Source organism: Sceloporus undulatus, unplaced genomic scaffold (assembly GCF_019175285.1).
Source record: "Sceloporus undulatus isolate JIND9_A2432 ecotype Alabama unplaced genomic scaffold, SceUnd_v1.1 scaffold_12, whole genome shotgun sequence".
NCBI classification, from domain to species: Eukaryota; Metazoa; Chordata; class Lepidosauria; order Squamata; family Phrynosomatidae; genus Sceloporus; species Sceloporus undulatus.
Window position 1 is genome coordinate 2,976,226 of NW_024802934.1, and position 13,315 is coordinate 2,989,540.

Below are 13,315 nucleotides of genomic sequence, written 5' to 3' on the forward strand. Positions count from 1 at the left end.
TACAGTAATCAGCTTCATCCAAGACTGCTTGGAGTTCTTGCCTCTTAGGATGAATGCATCATTTAAACAGCATACCTCCCAAGTGACCTGAAGCAGCTTTATTTTGGCCTATCTGTATGGGCCCTTAAACCCACCTATTTCTGTCTAGCCATGCTCCCTTCCTCCATACCTCTCCAGATGTCTCAGTGTGTTCCTCAACTTGCCTCCCCAAACTCATCTCCTTTTCTTAAGGCCATACTTCAGAGTCAAATATAGGTGTTCAGAATTATCCTGTGAAAGTTCTAGAGCTTCTTCTACTTTCCTACCTGATGGAAATGACTTCAGCAGAGATGAAATATCGCCCAAGAGCAGGTGAATCTCTGTACACATCCAGAAGCTTGAGAAAGAATTCATTAATTAGGGACACATATTATATAGCATGAAAAAAAAATCATCTTGTGTACTTAGTAATTTCATTGTTCTTGTGTTGGAATAGTGGAGTCAAATCCAAGTGGTTAAATTGTAGGCATTTTTAAAATATATTGTCAAGCCTCTCTGCCTCGTTTCTAAAATATTTTCTAGATGCACACAACCTCAACAACACAATTAGGGTTGCCACATATCCTGCTTTGTAAGAGAAGGCCTGTCCTGAATTCATGTGATACAGAATGCCCCAAATCCTTTATTTGTGGTGGATAGTATTTAAAGAAAGTAGGGTCCTTCTTCTTGAGAGAGTGTGTGAGAGGAAAAAGAGAAAGTTCAAATCTCACATAAAATTGTCTTCCACGAAATACGAGGTCAGATATATTTTGCATATATTTTGTATTATCTGTCATTGGCTTCCCATGGGATTAATCTCGGGTTTTGGGTTCCGAACCTGCAAAATGGATATATGTTTCTTACAACGCCTTCTAAATGCCTGATCATATAATAATATGTTCCATATATGTATGTTATATGTGTGCTATATATGTGAGTTGCTACTCTTTTGAAACACTATGGCTATCTTTTACCAAACAGGAACAGAATTAGAGAGGTACACCTATAATACATGCTCATTTATGAACTGAAGAAAAATATAACAAAATATTCACTTTTTTTTAAAAAAAAAGTATTGATTAATGTAACAGATGCCTATATTTGTAGCTTTATTATAATTATCATAATATTTATTATGTTTATAAGTAGTTTAGATTTAACTATTGATATTTTCTGCTTATATTATCCTCTGTTTTTAAAACAAATATTCTCAGTGAGTTGTTTGCAGCCTATATGCATCTGAAATCACTAGGTTAAGCTATCTATTCTGCTTGCCTTTTTAGTTCCTGTTTCATACCTGTGACACGGTTGAAATTTGGTTCAACACATTCACCCTGGGTCTAGTGCTAAGTGCTAGAGTGATGACCAGCCAATGTGTAGAAAATATCCCAAAGGGTTATTGTGTGGGTTATTGTGTTAAAAATGAGAGATCACACATACTGCCTGAGCTGTTTGGAATAAATGCACAATGAACATAGTATAAATATTGTTATAGCAGCTAGACAACTAGTATTACAATGTTCCCTCCTATTTGTCCAAGCTAACTACTTTATCTACTGTTCAGGTTGGCATAAAATGTGTTTGTGTGAGAGAGAAGGGGCATAACAGAGTGCTTGGACCAGGGATATGGCCCTTCAGATATGAATGGATTACAACTTTCTTCATCTCTAATGAAGCTATAGGGCTTAATAAAAGGTGGAGTCAATCACCATCGGACCACAAGTTTAAATTAGTTCTCCATGCTTTTCAAAGGTGGTAAACTCTTTGCTGCTTCTTTATTTGGAGGAAATTGATCATATTCAATGTAACCATTTCAAGTAGATAACTTATTTTGGAGTAGTTGGCCAGTTTAATTAAAAATAGGCAAGCTCTAAAACACTTGTTTTTCATTCTGATGACAGAGTACTTTATCTATGCTTATATGACTTGATGAGTTATGGGCTGAACAGACCACCCCTAAGGAGCAGCCTGCAGCCACCTCTTTTTTGCTGGATCAGGGCTGTGGCAATTACATGCCATGACACTGATCTGGTCTTTCTGTGGTGCAAAAAGGAGCCACAAAAAGCAGCTCCTTTTTGTGCCATGGAAAGGGCACCATAGTCACCAGCACTGCAGCTTTTCAATACACCTTTGGCACTGTGTCATTCCTTACTAGATCCTAGGTCCAACTTGATGTTATCAGAATGAAAAATGTCACACTAGCTTGTGGTGGAGTCAATGGCTGTGCAAGTGGTAATGCACACATTATCTCTAGCATAGTGCTTCACAAACAAAACACACATTTGTTCCCTTCCTTGTGCTAATTTTAGCACTTTGCTTCAATTCGTGCAAGTTTCCTTGTGTTAACACATCATACTACTGAATGCAGACCTTGGAGGAGCCTACCCAATCTCAGTGGGGAGGTCATTACACGTGGTGAATGTAATGGAACCAGTGGAGAAGGGCTTCATCTGCATCACAATCACAACCTAAATAGATTATGGTATGGTAACACTTGCTTTTCCATCACTAGGTTGTTCTATTTGAAAAAAGGTGCTTAACACTTAGCTAAGAGGCTATACAGACTGGCGATAAAGGCCAGCATCAAGGCGCAGTGGGGATGTGGTGTCTGTCTCCTCTCTCAGTTTTTTTTTAATGAGATGTTTCATTTTATTGACTGGTTTTATTGCATTTTGTTACAATTTTATATTATGAAATTATTTGGATTATGTTTTTAAAGTTAAAAGATGTATATACATATTCTAAATAGGTAGGTATGTACTTTATATAAAACTTACCCTCTTGTGGAGATTTTCAGAAAGTAAATTATATGTTGATTCTGAAAGCAGCAGCTCAGGATTCACACAATGGATTTTTACTATCCCTGAGAAGTTGTGATGATTGCCACTTGCTATTAATTCAGGATCCCAGTATTCATCTTCGTCAATGTAAACCGCTAAGATTTTTTAAAAAAAAGGATTTAAAAGTAAAATGAAAATAAAGTAAGTTCTTATCTGTAGTAACTCCCCAAGCCTCCAAACATCTGATGGAATGTTGCACAGAAATGGACAGGTTGGTATTTGAGAGTAGGTTCTTGCCTATACTGGCCAGAATACTCCAAGGACAGCCCAGAGTATCATGACCCCACAGCTGCCCATTTCTGCACAATGGCAACTGTCTGCACCAATGTCCTACTGGGCACCTGGCATGTCCACTGCTACTGCAGGTTTCTTACCTCTGAGGTCAAAATGAGATACCCAGCAATGGAGCTGGGTGCCACATTCTCAGCTCAAAACAAGTGACCCACAGTGGCAGCAAGGATGCTGGGTGGCACAGCTGTCATGGCACAGAAGTGAAGGGCTCTGGATCTTTCTGGAAGATCTGGAGCAACAAGTAAATGTTTAAAATTGCTTTTAACCCTGTTATTCCCCAGTTCTAGTGCAAGGCCTGCCAGATATTGTCCAGACTGCCCACACCAGAACCAGTTTGGCTGTGCATCATCTGAACAGGATGACACCAGATTGGGGTGGAGTAGGAATAAGCTTTTTGGCCTGTGCAGATAAGCAGGGACATAGCCAGGATTTTGGGAGGGGGGGGGTCCAGACTAAGTGCCACCATTATAATGGGGCTTGGGTGCGGTGGCGCAGCAGCACACACCATTCATTTTATCTAATGGAAGGGGGGGTCCAGACCCCAAGAACCCCCCCCCCTTGGCTACGTCCCTGAGTTAAGGCCATTGTGAAAATGAAAAGTGAAAAGGCATCCATTGACACCCAACACTGATCTTTTCTTAAATGCATATTTAATGGCTGCTCTCTGTGGGCAAAAGGGTACCTGTAACCCAAAGATCTTTTCATTACATTGTTCAGAGGTAATGGGTTTGGTTAAAGATAATGACTCCTGAGTTGGTTTAGAGCAAAAGCAGTTATTTTGATTATGAAGTTTCAGATTAAATTTAAGCAGTGTACTATGTTTTTAAAAAATTAGTTGAAGCCAAATTTAGGGTGTTATCCAGTAGGGGAAATGGATGCTACAGTGAAGTGGCATAAAAACTTCACTGAATTAAAAAAAACACACCTAGTTTTTAAAAGTTAATTAAAGTCAAATTTAGGCTATTAACTAGACAGTAGAGTTACATGGGTTGAATCGAAGTATGGTGTAGGTTTCGATGTTGGACTGGGACTCTGGGAAATGAGGGTTCACATCCTGCTTAGCCATGGAAACTTGGGCTAGTTATACTCTTTCAACCTGAGAGGATGGTGATGGCAAACCTCCAAATAAATCTTGATAGGGTCACCATAAATTGGAATTGACTTTAAGGCATATAACAGAAAGGTAGATAGACTCCACAGTAAAGTGATGGAAAAACTTCTTCCTCTGTTGATAGAGTTTGTGACTGAATGACTAAATATAATATTTCAATAATAATAATAATAATAATAATAATAATAATAATAATAAGAAGAAGAAGAAGAAGAAGAAGAAGAAGAATAGCTATAATAGGAATACCATATTTTTAGGGTGAGCAAAAATGTCATGAAAGTATGTGGGAGATGAACCTAAAACTAGTTATGACTAAAATATGTCCTAAAATATGACTAAAAAGTCAGAGGACCTAGTCACAAGTAATTTGAACTGCATCAGGAGTCAGGAACAATCTCTCACATAGTTCCCACAAATATTTCTGACATGATTTCTTATTTGAAAAATTAATATCTCATAAAGATTACATACCTGAACTCACAGATAAAGTTATGATAGTCACAGCTATCAACAACAGGAAAATAGAAGTGACAAGCATCCATAGTCTGCATTTCCAAAACACAATCTCAGAGCATGACTTCAAGAGGGCTTTCTTCTAGTCATGGGAGGAAAGAGAGAAATCTATCTATAATGATGAAAAATAATTATGGAACAAACACCATAGAACTGAGATAGCATTCCATAATAACAATTTTGTGAAACAATATAGAGAATTTAAGTGGGGCAAAACATAAAGAAACTTGTGGGTATAAGAATGAAAAAGAAAGAGCATAAATACAAATATCAAAAAACTGAGAAGGAAAAAATTGCACACTGAAGTTTGGGCTTTAAGAAACAGCAGCAGCATTACTATGTTCCTAAATATCCTGAGCTACCAGTTACACCTTTGGTAAACATGGCTATTTCATAAGCTTGAACAGAAGAAGTCTGTGTCACATACACAGTTCCATAAACCAACACCCTTTTTCCATGAGCACAGATAACAATAGATTAGAAATAGTTTCAGGTGACCTTTGAAGTCTCTTTTCTTGTAATAAGATGAACAGGAAACGACTGTATAAACAAACCCTTAGACATATGAGTTTCGGATTGGAAATGTATGTATTGTGATTTGAGAATAAAGAGCATGGAGCTTTAAAAATTCAGTTTTCAAAATTGATCTTTTAAAAAAAAACACTTCTGTGTACTCTTTTTCTCCCTCAAAGCAGTCATAGTTAAGATGAAAGTTTGAGTGACATCATATATGTTAGTGGTGGGTGACTGTGGCAGAATCCCTTCCATGGGCTACACTGCTGTATTTTGGGATGAAAATTGGTTAAATATAACTCCCAGTCAACATTCTACTCTCGTTTAAAAACAAAAAACAAAAAAAATTATAGTGTTTTCCAGCTGATATCCAACCAATTTGGTGTTGAGACAGGGAACATAGAAAAGGAAAGCACAGCGTTTGGAGGGAATCTGAAGGGAAATTTTTATGTCCCCAGTTTTTAAAAATGGAGGGCCCCAGATGATTTGGAAGAGCTAGTGTGCAACAAATGGATTGTGAGCTGCATACAGCTCATATTTCCCCATCCCTGCTACATACATGCACACACACATCTAAAATTTCAACTCTATTAGCAATGCTAATACTCCATTGTTAATGGAATTCAAGCGTTATTACTTCTCTTTTATCTATCTTTTCTCCTGATTCCCACATGGCCAAGGAGAATGGCCTTTGCCTGCACTGATATCTTTCTATACCATCTTCTTAACTAACAACAGAAAGAACATCTGAGACAAAATGTAGGCCTGTGACTCTAACATTGGCCTGTTACAAACGGGCACCCTAGTATGCGACGAGCGTGTGCTAGGGTTAGAAAGGGGCGTCACTTCTTGACGCCCCTAACCCTAGTACGGACCCAGTTCGTACATAATGGCGGCGCCCTATACAGATGGGTGCCGCCATGACTACGTCACCACCGCGCCGTCTCCAAATGAGGTGGCACAGTTGCGACATCATTGCGCCGCACAAGGGTGCCTAGAGCGCCCTTTCCGCAGCACAAGAAGGAGCTCTGAAACGGAGCTCCTTCTGTGGTTTGCATCGCTGGTACAGCCTTTAGACAGCTGCGCCAGGGATGCAAGGGAGAAAGGGGCCAAGTGGCCCCTTTCTCCTTCTCCCCGCTGCCATCAGGTGTCCTTGGGGCATGAAGTTCCAAGGACACCCCTTTCCAGGCCACCGGGAAGCCAGTGAAACTTTGAAATCTTGCATATTATATTTTCTGCATTTTGGCTGGCCAATAAAAATATTGTTCCTTTGAGGACATTGTATTCTGTTGAATTATGGCATGTATTTATACCCTGAAACTGTGCAATACTTCATAAAGGATCAATGAGTCAAATTTAAGCAGACATTTATTTAATGAGGTTATTGTTACTCTTAATTTTGTAGAAACAAAACATCATTGCTAAGGCTCAGAAATCAATCCAGGAAAATACAGATTAATTTCATGGAGCTTTCATAGCCCTTACTTTAATACTACTTTCCATTTGTGCAGTACTTTCTAGTGTTCAAAAGACCTCATAAGGATTGTCTGATTGTTATCATGCTTACAGCAGCCTCATCTTGTGTCAAGGTATTTTGACAATGTTGTCCATTGCAGTGGTTGGAAACAGACTAGTTTTCCTTCAGTAGGAGTGAGAAAGAACCCTTGGTTCTCCATATGTTTCGGAATTCAGTTCCCAGAAGTCCATGGACCTCCATTCCCATGCTGTAATGAATGTTTGCATGGGTATCCTGCTGAGCCACCCAGCTGGGCAACTCATACTAACTTCAGATTGAGTGATTTATGGTGGCAGCAGATATGTCAGGCAGCTCAGTGGGATGCCCATGCAGACAGCTATCATGGCGCAGGAACAGAGGGATCTCCTTGGAAGATTCTGAGTAACTATGGGGCTCGACAGAACACCCTAAAGGGATGGTCTGGAGCTGCCCATTTTCCCTCCAGAGAGAGCCTGCAGCAACCAAACAGCATGGGTTCCCTTTGCTCCGAAAAGAACCTGCTAAAAGTGGGTTCTTTTGGGTGCACGGGGAGGACATAATCAGTGTGCCATTGGCACACTGACACGTCCACAACGCAAGCGTGGTGCCCGGAGGTGTGGATGCAGCACTGCACTTGCATCGTGCATGCGTGCCACGTATGGACAGTGCCACATAAAGATGGCACCGTCCATATGTATTAGGGTTCTAGAGCATGTGGTTGCCGTGCACTCTGGAACTCTAATTTTGGCACTGACATAGCGCTTTCAGCCCATCTGTTTTGGCCCAATATGTTCTATAATACTCTGTTTCTGGTATGGAATGTATCAGATGTGGTCTGGACTGCCCACATCTGAATCAGAGTTTGGAATGCATATCATCCAAACTGGGCAATGCTAGAATGAGGGGGGGGCATAGAGTGGGCCTTTGGTCCATGTAGGCAAGGCCCTATATAGAAAAGACACTGTATTGACCAAATATTTGAAGAACCTTTGGACCTTTGCCAGTGTTACTATTGCCCCATTTACTTGTCCTCATCATTGCCAGAAGGAGAAGGTGAAGCTACTGGAAACTACTATTTTTCTCTCTTTCTTTTGCTGCTGCCTGTTCTTCTTGGAAAGCAAAGAATACCAATTATACCAATGGAGGGATTGAGGCTGAGGGTTTCTGGCAAAGGTGGGAATCACGGCATGCCTTTTTGAAGCTTTTTGTTTTTTTGGAAATTTAAGTGTTCAGAATGGTGTGTGTTTTTTAACAAATCAACATGATACTAGGAAAATAAGCACATGTCCTTTGGTATAAACTACAAACTGGATAGATATCTGAAATTCATATATTTAATCAGGACACAGACTTTGGATTTATTAAATAAGTATATAATGTTCTTTTTAAAAAATGCTAGGTTTCCCCCTTCTATATTAGAATCAAACTTTCAATGTCTAAACATATCCAAATAAGTTACTTTATTTTCACTAACCCCTGGTTAAGTACTGATCAACCCTTGGCAGGGAATTAATATACCTTTACAGAACAGAAAATGAATATTTCAACTACTTACCTTATTAGGCTGAAATATGTTAGGCTGAAGAAGCTCATTTGATTCAGGCACGTCATCTCCACTTCTTTCTTCACCTACTTGTTGTAAGGGAATGTCTTGTGCATCTTCTTGTTGAGGAACGTGGCCATTCATTGTTCCTGGTTATCAACACAGTGGTCTACAGCACAGGACATGTCAAACTGAGAAAACCAACTTCCTTTTGCATTTTTCAGTTCTGTTGGTATTGCTATAATAGGATGCAGTTCAAAAAGAGTTTCCATTCATTATTCTCTCCCCACATGAATCAGAATGGATAGATATCTGAAATCAAATGCTGTAAAACACAATACAGCCCTTACAGGTGCTCTTCGGTACATGAAGTCACAATGTACTAAGATCTCTGGTATCGGGAAAGATTGTCATTTAAAAGTTGTGCAAGGCTGGTCTGGATTTTCCAGTTTGCTTACTTGACTTAACCTGCCCTCTATAGACATCAGCAGGTAATTTAACCTGAGGCAACCAAGCCCTTCATGTAGTAATACACTAAAGCTCTTTCCTTTGTAGGGCTGAAATAGAAACCTCTACCAGGGACAATGTCAATGAATTCTGGCAAAAAGCTATCTCATAAGAAATGCTGGCCTCAGGATAAAGATGAAAACCATGTGTCTGTTGTTTAGCAATGACTTCTGGCTAAACTGACAGCTAAATTCAGGACTGGGTTTTGTCTAAATGACAGAAAGCAAATCCTGACATTCCTATAGAAAGTTTGGATAATTAATTTTTTGACAGGTTTTGAAAAGTGATGGTTGGTTCTACAGTGTACCATGTCTACATGGAAAGCATATAGTATATCAGTGTCCTTGAAGTAACCATTGTTGAGCGAAGAAATGACAAAAACAGATTACAGAAAGATACAGTTGCTATATTACAATTCTATATAGTCTAATATATATGTAGTCCAATATATATAGTCTAATACATAGTCTAATATAGGTCTGGTACATACCTTTAAGAATGTCCAGGCTGGCGGTGGCCTAATTTCCTCTGGGGGGAAGCCACAGTCGCCAAACCACATGGCTACCCTCTGCAGGAAAAAGAACCCAGAAAAAACAGGTTCTTTTAAAGCCACAGGGTGGCGTAATGAGTGTGCCACTGGAGCACTCATTACGTAAACACTGTGCGGCAATGTGTGGATGCCACATGGTGTGTACGTAACAATGACGGCACCCATGTACACAGGGTATTGCCATTGTTATGCTGCCCGTACTTACTGGGGTTAGGGACCATGCGGTTGCTGCGCAGTCCCTAACCTTAGAATCAGCGCTGGTACACAGCTTATTGGCAGTATGCACTGTGCCATGAGTGCTATAGTAGAAGGTTCCAGATGTTTGAATAGGAATAATGATTTCTTATCACACTGTCTGTATTGACTGGCTTATCTACCTCCTGAATGTTTACTTCATCAGAAACCATTTTGTGAATGGCCAGGGTTAATAATACAATAGTTACTTTCATTACTTTCTGCATTTAATTTTTCTCTTGCTTTATTTACTTTTTGGATATGTTTTGAAGGAAGATGCTTGATTAAGAAAAGAAGACAAAAATAGGAACTCCATTTAGTGACAGGACTATAAACCTGAGATACTACCAAGGAGAGGAAAAAAATGAGAATGTAGGGAGGAATGAAGTGATGTCATCCTGAGATTAATACTTTTTGTGCCAAATTCTCTGGAACTGGAACATGGGAGAGTGCCTTATTGGCAGCTGCTCCCAGACTATAGAATTGCCTCCCATAAGAATCTCATATGGCCCACACTCTACTCTCTTGTTGGCAAATAAAGACCCTTTTATTTGAACAGGCATTTGGTGACTGATTATGCAAAAGCTCCTTTCAGTGGCAAATGTATGCTGTACTTTTATTGTGACAATCATGTTTTTAAATTACTTTACACTGCTTCAATGTACTGATGTTTTAATATGACAATTTATTTAGTTGTTTTAATAAGATTGCTTTGAATCTCATTTGAAGAGAAAGATAGGATATAAATCAAACACAGCTAGCTAGATGTGTCTGTGTTTTTAAAAAAATATATAATTAGGGATTTTTTAGATGTGCTTTGTTTTAATTAATGTTATGAACTGTCTTGGAGGTGGGATATAAATGAATGAATGAACAATACATTAAAAACCCATGCTATAATCAATGTATTAATCTTAAAGTACCACAGAACTGCAGCTGGGTAACACAAGGTATCTGGTCAGAACTGTGCTGCTAGGTTGCATGTATAATGTAGAAAGCACAATGCACATCTGCAAGTGCAGTGTCACCACATGTTCAGCTCTGTTTCCACAACCTTCAGCTGAATGCAGACAATACACCATGTCCAAAATAGTACAAGTGCAGGCATAAGTCACTAACAGGATGCCAGCTGTTATTCCATTTAACACAATCATTACATAGGCTTTAGTTTAGCCCCCTAGTTTAGGGGCTGCATACATGCCTCTTCCCACTGTTCCAGCTGCCCGGCCCAGGTTCCTCTATACCTGCTGTAGTAACACCAATTGGCTAGTAAAGAGTAAGTATGTGGGTTTAAATTTTGCTTTCCTTCCCACTCTCTGCCAGTTGATCAGCGCAGCTGTTGTTGCCAGAACTTTCTGTAGTACTAAAATCGGCTGGCAGAGAATTGCTGATGTGATGGTCAGGAGGTAGCGCAGCGCAGCAGCAATTTAATGTATGATAAAATCCATTTCCCCTCTTCCAGCCCAATTCTGTCCTGTGCCCGGATTGGGCTGAAAAGAGCTGGAGGGAGATAATAAAATAGGGAATGGGAAAGCTGGAGAGAGATAGATGGGAATATATGTGGGCAGTTGGAGAGAGATGGTTAGAAAAGGGAATGTGGACAGCTGCAGAGAGATAGACGGAGAATAAGGGAAGCTGGAGAGAAATGGTTAGATAGGGAAGGAGAGGAGCTGGAGTGAGAGAGTAAGACAGGGAATGAGGGGAGTTGGAGAGAAATGGTTAGGGAATGGAGGAGCTGTGGGGAGTTGGAGAGAGATGGTGAGACAGGGAACTAGGAGAGCTGGAGAAAGTGTAGGAATGTGGGGAGCTGGAGGGAGAGACTTCAAACAAGACATATGTTACCAACATGATCCCAGCTGATACTTTCTAGGAACTAAGAAAGACATCTGGAATGTACATGACCTTAGGGCAATTTATAATAGGAGATATATCCCATGGAAGCTCATGGTTGTTTTCATTCAAACTGGTTTAATTTCAAATCCTCTGAAAGCATGGGGCCTCTTCAAAAATATGTCCTACAGAGATCTAGGAGCATAGGAGGAAATGTGTAAAATAATAATAGGTGTCCTTGGAACAAATATGGATTTATGTATTAATAAAAGATAAAGTTTTGATAACCGTTTTTGTTTCTGTAGATTCCTAATTCACGTAATGGTTGTGTGGCATTTTTAAAAGAAAGAGAGGCTAAAACGTGAGTTGTGTAGAAAAGGAAAAGATCAATGATAGTGATTCTGTTCATTTGGAAGCAGTATAGATTATTTTTGTCCACATATTAGGCACCAATCATGAACATTTTCAAATAAGAATGATCATAACATCTGTGAGCCGTTATGTGAATTGACATTTAAAGCACAATAATATGGATGCTTGTTAAGGAAGACTCATTGAATTCCATAGGCCTTCTTCCCTGGTACGTGTGTACATGATTGTAACATTAATCCCTTTCAATGATATTTAGTAACCAAATACCATTTAATGTATATGACTTTTATCAAATTTGGAACATCCTTAACCTTCTCCCTGTACAAGTCTTGTTCTTTCTTCTAAGAAGATTCTCAGGATATGTCTTATCTCATGCTATTCTAAGAAAATTCTCAGGCACAGAAAAAGAAGCCACACAAAGAAACACATATATCAAAAATAGTGTGATCCACATATGTGGACTATTTATGGCCCTCTAGTGGTTTGTGGATTGCAGCTCCCATCACTGTAGCCACCATAGTGAATGTGAGGTATAGCATTATAGGATCTGCCATCTAAAATCATTTGGAAGTTACCCATCCCTGTATTAAGGAGTCCCTTACACAATAAAATATTGTGTGTTGTGTTCTTATTTAACTGACTTGAGACACAAAATATTATTTTCCTATTAAAGAACTATCACAATGGTGAAAGTAACATTGGAAAATGTAAAGAAATAATCGAAAATACATATTTTACCGTTAATTGAGTTTTCTCCAATCGACGCCCTCCAGATGTTTTGGTCTACTATTCCCATCATTCCCAGCCAGTGTGGCAAATTGCCATAAAACAAGGACATTCAATGGCCTTAAATCCTGGATGATGATTTCAATGCATGTCTGAAACTCCTAACTGTACAACTGAATTGTCCTTTCTCTGTTATGTTAGCATTCAACCCCTATCTCTCACTTGTAGATAAGAAATCTGAAACTGGAGATGAATTATTAACTAAATTCCTGGGGAAGTTCGCAGCTTTACTCCTTTGCATACCTTCATGGAGTTCATAGTTCAATCATCTAGCTCTTCAAAAAGTCAAACCTTCCTCTTGCAGAGCTGTTTTATCTCACTCCTGTGCTAACAAGTTGTTAACATGATGAGGAAAAAACTATATTATTTTGGGTTCCCCACATCCTGACCACAGGAAATTTCAGAAGCAGCTTGTCTTGTTTATTTTTGTTACTGGAAGTAAACTATCCTAGATTGTAAAACTTCAGTTCACCAAAAAACAGTAACCCAACCTTCAATTTCCTACTGAGGTTAGCTCACCAGTTAGAAAAAAATCCAGTCTGTTTCTCTTTCACTGGCTTCATTCCCAATAGATAGATAGGATTTCCATTCTTCTGGATATACAGTATTAGCTGATTATCAGAGCCCATTAATTATCTTCAGCTGACAAAATTATGCTAAAGCATTCCTGCAAACATTTAGGCTCACCGTATGCCAGAAATGACTTCAAGGT

General features: G+C 39.2%; 1 protein-coding gene across 2 annotated transcripts in view; it reads right to left on the reverse strand.

Moving 5' to 3' along the window:
* LOC121917193 (TPA-induced transmembrane protein-like) overlaps positions 1–12,826 on the reverse strand; it is a 30,095-nt gene extending 17,269 nt beyond the window's left edge. For both annotated transcript variants that reach the window (XR_006100981.1, XM_042442918.1), the window contains exons 1-5: positions 12,556–12,826; positions 8,337–8,562; positions 4,732–4,855; positions 2,796–2,953; positions 306–376 (exon numbers count right to left, since the gene is read on the reverse strand). Coding sequence is in view for 1 of the 2 variants with exons in the window: in XM_042442918.1 (XP_042298852.1) it covers positions 306–376; positions 2,796–2,953; positions 4,732–4,855; positions 8,337–8,468 (485 nt within the window). In the remaining variant the exon portion in view is untranslated. The remainder of the gene's footprint in view (positions 1–305; positions 377–2,795; positions 2,954–4,731; positions 4,856–8,336; positions 8,563–12,555) is intronic.
* Positions 12,827–13,315: the final 489 nt, after the last annotated feature.